Below are 8398 nucleotides of genomic sequence, written 5' to 3' on the forward strand. Positions count from 1 at the left end.
GAGCGAACGCTGAACGCTTTGTGAACGGTGAACGCGAGCGCACGGTGAACGGTGAACGCAAAACTGTGAACGGAGAGCGAACGGTGAACGCACGGTGAACGAACGGTGAACGCACGCTGAACGAACGATGAACGAACGGTGAGCGAACGGAAAAATGGGAAAGTAGAACGTTTCAGGGACTGTATACACATATACCAAAAGTGGACCAAGGTGGGCATGGCTAAAATTCTCAGGACAATTCATAGAACCAGAATTTCAACTGCATGATGGAAACATATATCTTTATCACAAAAATCTAAATCATTATGATGTAGTTTTAAGCATGACTTCAGAACCAAACAATCAACAGGGAACAGATGGCCAAAATTGTGAAAAAACAAAAGATGAAAAACTTTTATTTGACTATTTCAAGTTTCAGCAAATACAACAAAGTAGAATCGATTCTGAAAATAGAGATGCCATAGTGCACAGTACCAGAAAAAAAGAAAGAGAAAGGAAAAGAATTCAAAGAATGGACCCCAGGTACAGAGAAAAGGAAAACAAGCGAAAAAAATCATCTTTGATAAACAGACTGAAGGAAAAACTCCATAAACAACAGAAGAGGGAAAACAATGAACAGCGAATTAAAGAAAACATGGCAAAGCGCAACTCAGAGACAAGAAAGAAGAATGCATGTTTACATATGCAGGTTATACGCAGAAAAAGTGAGGAAAGAGAAAAGGAGAATGCGGCAAAACGCTCCTCTATCACGAACAGACAGAGAGAAAGAAATCATAAAGTACATGTAAGACTTAATACTGAACAAAGAGAAAAGGAGAATGTGGCAAAACGCTCCTCCATCACAAACAGACAGAAAGAACGAAACCATAAAGTACATGTAAGACTTAATACTGAACAAAGAGAAAAGGAGAATGCAGCAAAACGCTCCTCCATCACAAACAGACAGAAAGAACGAAACCATAAAGTACATGTAAGACTTAATACTGAACAAAGAGAAAAGGAGAATGCGGCAAAACGCTCCTCCATCACGAACAGACAGAAAGAACGAAATCATAAACAATATTTAAGAATGCATGGTGAGCTGAAGGCAAAAGAAAATGAAAGGAAACGTTCGTCACTAGCAAATCGTGAAAACGAAAAATTACATAAACAGAATAAAAGAAAAGATTTGGATTTCAGAATCAAGGAAAAGTGTGCTAAAAAACATAAGAAAGAGGGCACTGTGGAGAATTTGATTACAAGTTTTTATAATGCAGTGAAGGAAGGTCCATCCTACATCTGTACATGTTGCTTCCAAATGTGGTATAGAGATGGTGTAAGGCTAGCTGCAAGTTTGCAGGTATCTGAAAACTTAAGATTTAAAATATTGAATTCTTTAAAAAGTTTTGATGAAAAAGAATGGATATGCCAGACCTGCTGTAGATATGTTGCTAATGACAAACTACCACCATGCTCCAAATGTAATGGGATGTGCTTTACAGATAGACCAACCGAGCTAGATTTGACAGAAGTGGAAGAAAAATTAGTATCCCTGAGGATCCCATTCATGCAGCTCCATGAGCTCCCACGAGGAAAACAAATAAGTCTTCATGGAAATGTTGTCAATGTCCCTTCAAATTTGAATCAAACAGTAGCAAAATTACCACGAGTACTTGATGAAAATTTTACAATACCCATGAAACTTAAAAGAAGACTTTCGTATAAGCATCATGTTAACTATCAAACAGTGAGACCTGAAAAAGTCATCAGAGCAGTAGAATGGTTAATGTCTAACAGTAATTTTTATAAGGAAGCGGGAATCACATTGGACCACTCTTGGAAGTGTAAAGAACTGGAATCAGATTGTACTGAGAAAGAAGAACACAAAGAAGATGACTGGAATGAGGTACCAGAAGAGGATTTACCTTGTGGTACTCTTGACACTCTTCTTCAACCTCAGGATCTTGAAACTGAGAGAGCAAAAGTTATTTCATTTGCCCCAGGTGAAGGTAATACTCCTTTAAATCTTTTCTTTGACAAAAATGCTGAAGAGATGAGTTTTCCAACCATATTTTGTGGACATGCTAGACCAGAAAACAGCCAGCGGGAAGTAAAGGTTACATACAGTGACATATGTAGATCAGAGCTACGAAATATGGATAGAAGGGTTGCTAGCCATATTCCAAACATATTTTTTAAATTTAAAAAGCTTCAAGTTAAAACTGTTTTAGACAAAGCAAACATCTGCCTTAGAAAAACAAAGAAAAATGAAAATATCTCTGCAGGGTACTTGAAACATCCTGAAAACCTTGAAAAACTCTGCAGACTGAATGAAGGATTTCGAATATTTCGCGATCTCAGAGGTTCTCCTCCATACTGGGAGAAAGCAAAAAAAGACATTTTTGCACTCATCAGGCAACTTGGCATTCCAACATGGTTTACATCATTCTCTGCAGCTGAAACTCACTGGACACATTTATTACAAATATTAGGATGGACAGTTGAGAAGAAAAGATATTCTGAAGATGATGTAAAATTGTTCAGCTTCTTTAAGAAGGCAGAACTGCTTAGAAAAGACCCAGTAACTTGTGCCAGGCATTTTGATCATCAGGTTCAAATTTTCATAAACCAAGTACTGAAGTCTTCCCTCTGCCCTGTTGGAAAAGTGACAGATTATTTTTATAAAGTTGAATTTCAAATGCGAGGTTCCCCACATATTCACATGGTGCTCTGGATAGAAAGTGCTCCAAAATTTGGAGAAAGTGAAGAAAGTGATATTGTGAATTTTATCAATTCACATGTCTCATGTGCAAAGAACAGTGAAATAGAAGAATTAGTGCAATACCAATACCACGCTCATGGCAGAACATGTAAGAAAAGGAACAAAAATGACTGCAGATTTAATTTTCCTCAGCCTCCTATGAAAGAAACATGCATCCTGAATCCATTAGATGATAGCATACCTGAAAAAGACAAAGAACAAAACAAAAAGAACTGGGAACGCATAAAGAAATGTTTAGACAACATGAAAAAAGGAAAGAATTTAACACTTGAGGAATTCCTTAATGAAATGAGACTTTCTGATGACCAATACATCAATGCAATTAGATCATCTATTAAAACTACAACAATCTTTTTGAAAAGACAATTGGATGAAATAAGGATAAATAATTATAACCCTATTCTTATTAAAGCCTGGAGAGCCAACATGGACATTCAGTTCATCCTTGATGCATATGCATGTGTTATGTATATTGTCAGTTATATTTCAAAAGCACAAAGAGGAATGAGTACCTTGCTGTATAATGCTTGTAAAGAGGCAAGAGAGGGAAACCTGGACATCAGACAGCAAGTAAAAATGATTGGTAACAAATTCTTAAGCCATGTGGAAGTTTCTGCTCAGGAGGCTGTTTACTATATTCTTCAAATGCCTTTAAGAAAATCATCACGAGAAGTAATCTTTATCAATACTTCTCCAGAAAATGAAAGAATTATTATGTTAAAGAGTACAGAACAAATTCAAAGCCTACCAGATGAGTCAACTGACATAGAAGAAAGCAACAACATTTCCAGATATAAGGATAGACCAAAAGAGATGGAAAACATTTGTCTGGCTGATTATGTATCCCTTTATAGGACATCAACAACTGAATCAAAAACTAACAACCAACTTCAAGATTTAAGTGATAATGAAAGAGAAGAAAATGATATGGATCAAACTGAAGAAAACTGTCAAGCTAAAACAAAAAGGGTCAAATGTACATCTGTGACAAAGAGACGACAACAAGCTGTGATACGCTGTGTGGGATACAATGAAAAGAATGATCCAGAAAATTTTTACCGTGAATGCTTGTTTTTGTATCATCCATGGAGGTTAGAGAAAAGAATTATTGGACAAAGGGAAACATACTATCAGAGATTTGTTGACCTTCTTGATAGTTCAGATATCTTAGAAAAAATGCAGGAATATAATCATACATGGAGAGAATTAGATCAGGCAATGGAGGACATCAAAAAAGTCAATGAAGATATACTGGAAGATCAGTGGAACATTGTTGCCCCATGCTCAGAAGCTTATGACAAGGAAGACATCAATGAAGGTACAAGAGAAATTTTAGAATATCCTTCCTATGATGGTTCTTTAAATGTTACATCTCCAGAAAATACTGTGAATGACTTGCAAGAAATAGTTACAAAATATATGAACGATGATGAATATTTTTCACTGGTCCAATCTTTAAACAAAGAACAGTACCTTTTTTTCATTGAAATTCTTCATCACATGAAAAGTGAAAATAAACCAGTATATGTTTTCCTAACGGGTGGGGCTGGAGTTGGCAAAACAGTAGTTGTTAAGTCCATTTACCAGGCTCTAAACCGTCACTTTAATAACCAACCTGGAAGTAATCCTGATGAGCCAAAGGTTCTGTTAGCAGCCCCAACAGGAAAAGCAGCTTTTCTTATTAATGGCAACACCATCCATAATCTGTTCCAAATACCAGCAAACCAGGGATTCTCTTATAAACCACTGAAAAGTGACCGTCTAAACACTTTAAGATGTAAATTCCAAAAGGTGAAAATGATCATCATTGATGAAATTTCAATGGTTGGAAACAGGATGTTTCAATATATTCATTTGCGTTTACAACAAATAACAGGATCATCAAAGATATTTGGGGGTATTTCTGTTTTGGCTGTGGGGGATTTATTCCAACTAAAACCTGTATTTGATGGCTGGATATTTGAGAATCTCAAGGAAGATTATGGACCACTAGCAACCAACCTGTGGACAGAAAACTTCAAGGTTTCTCAGTTAATTCAAATAATGCGTCAGAGTGAATCAAAGGAATTTGCTGCTATTCTGAATCGCATTCGTGAATGCAAATACACAGAAAAGGATATTGCTATCTTGAAAGAAAGAAAAATCAACAAAGATGAAACTCAACAAGATTATCCACTGTTAGTTCCGCACATCTTCCTAAAAAATAAAGATGTCAGAAGCTTCAATTCAAGAATATTTGCTCTTTCACATCAAGAAAAATTTACTCTTCAAGCTAATGACTATATCATAGGAGATGTTGATAAGGATATAAAAGAAAAAGTAAAGAAAAGTATACCAGAAGACACAAGTAAGACAATGGGGCTAGAGAAAACCTTAAATTTATGCAAAAATATGAGATGTGAAATTTCTGTAAACATAGATGTTGAAGATGGGTTAGCAAATGGTGCCTCTGGTTTTCTTAAGGATGTCACAAACTTTTCTATCAATTCAACACAATCTGATATACTATGGATATTATTTGACAATGACATTATAGGAAAAACCTGTAGAAAGAATGGAAGAAAATTTTATACATCAAAAATTGATAAAAAATGGACACCTGTAACAAAAGTCAAGAGAGCATTTATGGTTGGAAGGTACAAATCTGTACAAGTCATCAGGGAGCAGTTTCCACTCCGTCCAGCTGCAGCTAAAACTTGTCACAGATGTCAAGGAGATACCATGGAATCAGTTGTGGTTGATTTTAATGGAAGATGTTTTCCACACTGCCATTATGTATCCCTCAGTAGAGTCAAGAGCATAAATAACCTATTTATAAGAGAACTAAATGAAAATAAAATTCACATTGATCATTCTGTGAAACAAGAAATGCAGAGATTGGAGAGCAGCATGAAACTAGAATTTGCATGCATACCACTGGCTCAGAAGGAAAAATTAAACTTTAAAATTTATTATCAAAATGTGAGATCTTTTCACAAGCACCATGCTGATGTTCTTCAAGATGTTGCCCTTTACCAACCTGACATCATGACATTTGTGGAATCAAAACTTTGTTCAAGGGATCCTGATGAACAGTTTCAAATTCCAGACTACAGCATGCAGAGATTTGATACATGTATTCTCTCTGGAGATGGATCCAGATCACCATATGGAATTATAGTTTTCACCAGCTCAAATCTTCAATTCCAAATTAAATGCCAACAAAAATCAAAGAAAATCAATCAAGAATTTGTACAGTCTGTTATTATAAACATTGAAGATCCACAACTACCTTCCAAATGTCTACAACTGGCAGTCCTTTATTCATCACCAAAAACAATGTTTAACACTCTTCAACACTTTCTTCTTAATGAATGTATGAAAAGCAGTAAAGAAACAGACATTCTTTTAGGAGATTTCAACATAGACATTCATATGAAACCTAATCATAAGATTCTAAAACTTCTGAACTCATACAAGTATCAACAAATTGTATCCAACCCTACGACAGACAACAACTCTCTTCTGGACCATGTATACATCAAAAATGAACATATTGAGTGTGTAAAGTGTGATGTTTTACAGACATACTTTTCTGACCATTTCCCAATTATATTGACATTAATATTACAAAACAAAGAGCAAGAACAATTTTAAAGCAGTCTGTGCATATTAGTGATTAACAACGATGAACTTGCTTTAACTGTTTCAATGCTTTTGATTGTTTATTTACAAAGTCATCATGTAATAATTATTGCTATTGATGAGTATTTTTAAAGATTACAATGGTCTTAGAAAATAAATAATTTTTTAATTCAATTTCTTTTTCTTCACTTAAATTAAAAATCCAAGAATATGGTGTCAGTCAAAGGTAGCAAAATATAATACTAGCAATATTTATGAGTCCCTAGATGCATCATCAATGCAAGTTTGGTCCAGATAGGCCTTACAGTTACTTGGTAATGGACTTAATCCAAAAACTTTAATCTACTCACTCATCTGGAAAATGTAGGTCAGTTCCAGCATCCGAAGCAAGTGTGGTAGTGTCCATCCCTAGATGCATCATCCATGCAAGTTTGGTCCAGGTAGGGCTTATAGTTACTTGGGAATGGACCTGCTCCAAAAACTTTAACCTGGTCACTCATCCAGAAAATGTAGGTCAGATCCAGCATCCGAAGCAAATGTGGTAGTGTTCATCCCTAGATGCATCATCCATGCAAGTTTGGTCCAGATAGGGCTTATAGTTACTAGGGAATGGACTTGCTCCAAGAACTTTAACCTACTCACTCATCTGGAAAATGTACGTCAGATCCAGCATCCGAAGCAAGTATGGTAGTGTCCATCCCTAGATGCATCATCCATGCAAGTTTGGTCAAGGTAGGGCTTACAGTTACATGGGAATGGACTTGCTCCAAAAACTTTAACCTGGTCACTCATCCGAAAATTTAGGTCAGATCCAGCATCCGAATCAAGTGTGGTAGTGTCCATCCCTAGATGCATGATCCATGCAAGTTTGGTCCATGTAGAGCTTACAGTTACATGGGAATGGACTTGCTCCAAAAACTTTAACCTGGTCACTCATCCGGAAAATGTAGGTCAGATCTAGCATCCGAAGCAAGTGTGGTAGTGTTCATCTCTAGATGCATCATCCATGCAAGTTTGGTCCAGATAGGGCTTATAGTTACTTGGGTATGGACTTGCTCCAAAAACTTTAACCTGGTCACTCATCTGGAAAATCTAGGTCAGATCCAGCATCCGAAGCAAGTGTGGTAGTGTCCATCCCTAGATGCATCATCCATGCAAGTTTGGTCCAGGTAGGGCTTATAGTTACTTGGGAATGGACTTACTTCAAAAACTTTAACCTGGTCACTCATCTGAAAAATCTAGGTCAGATCCAGCATCCGAAGCAAGTGTGGTAGTGTCCATCCCTAGATGCATCATCCATGCAAGTTTGGTCAATGTAGGGTTTATAGTTACCTGGGAATGGACCTGCTCCAAAAACTTTAACCTGGTCACTCATCTGGAAAATCTAGGTCAGATCCAGCATCCGAAGCAAGTGTGGTAGTGTTCATCCCTAGATGCATCATCCATGCAAGTTTGGTCAATGTAGGGTTTATAGTTACTTGGGAATGGACCTGCTCCAAAAACTTTAACCTGGTCACTCAACTGGAAAATCTAGGTCAGATCCAGCATCCGAAGCAAGTGTGGTAGTGTCCATCCCTAGATGCATGATCCATGCAAGTTTGGTCCAGGTAGGGCTTATAGTTACTTGGGAATGGACTTGCTCCAAAAACTTTAACCTGGTCACTCATCTGGAAAATCTAGGTCAGATCCAGCATCCGAAGCAAGTGTGGTAGTGTTCATCTCTAGATGCATCATCCATATAAGTTTGGTCAATGTAGGGTTTATAGTTACTTGGGAATGGACCTGCTCCAAAAACTTTAACCTGGTCACTCAACTGGAAAATCTAGGTCAGATCCAGCATCCGAAGCAAGTGTGGTAGTGTCCATCCCTAGATGCATCATCCATGCAAGTTTGGTCCAGGTAGGGCTTATAGTTACTTGGGAATGGACTTGCTCCTAAAACTTTAACCGGGACGCCGACGCTAACGCCGACGCCGACACCGACGCCGACGCCGACGCCGGGGGTATAGCATAA

At 37.2% G+C, this 8398-nt stretch overlaps 1 protein-coding gene across 1 annotated transcript; it reads left to right on the forward strand.

Annotated features, from left to right (window-relative positions):
- Positions 1-322: 322 nt before the first annotated feature.
- On the forward strand, positions 323-6397 carry LOC133180796 (uncharacterized). The gene has a single exon (XM_061315264.1). The coding sequence runs from the start codon at positions 323-325 to the stop codon at positions 6395-6397; it is 6075 nt and encodes a 2024-aa protein (XP_061171248.1).
- The last annotated feature ends 2001 nt before the right edge of the window (positions 6398-8398 follow it).

The sequence above is a fragment of the Saccostrea echinata genome, unplaced genomic scaffold (genome assembly GCF_033153115.1).
Source record: "Saccostrea echinata isolate AGI-Se365-2 ecotype Australia unplaced genomic scaffold, CSIRO_AGI_Sech_v1 ptg000007l, whole genome shotgun sequence".
Classification (NCBI taxonomy): Eukaryota; Metazoa; Mollusca; class Bivalvia; order Ostreida; family Ostreidae; genus Saccostrea; species Saccostrea echinata.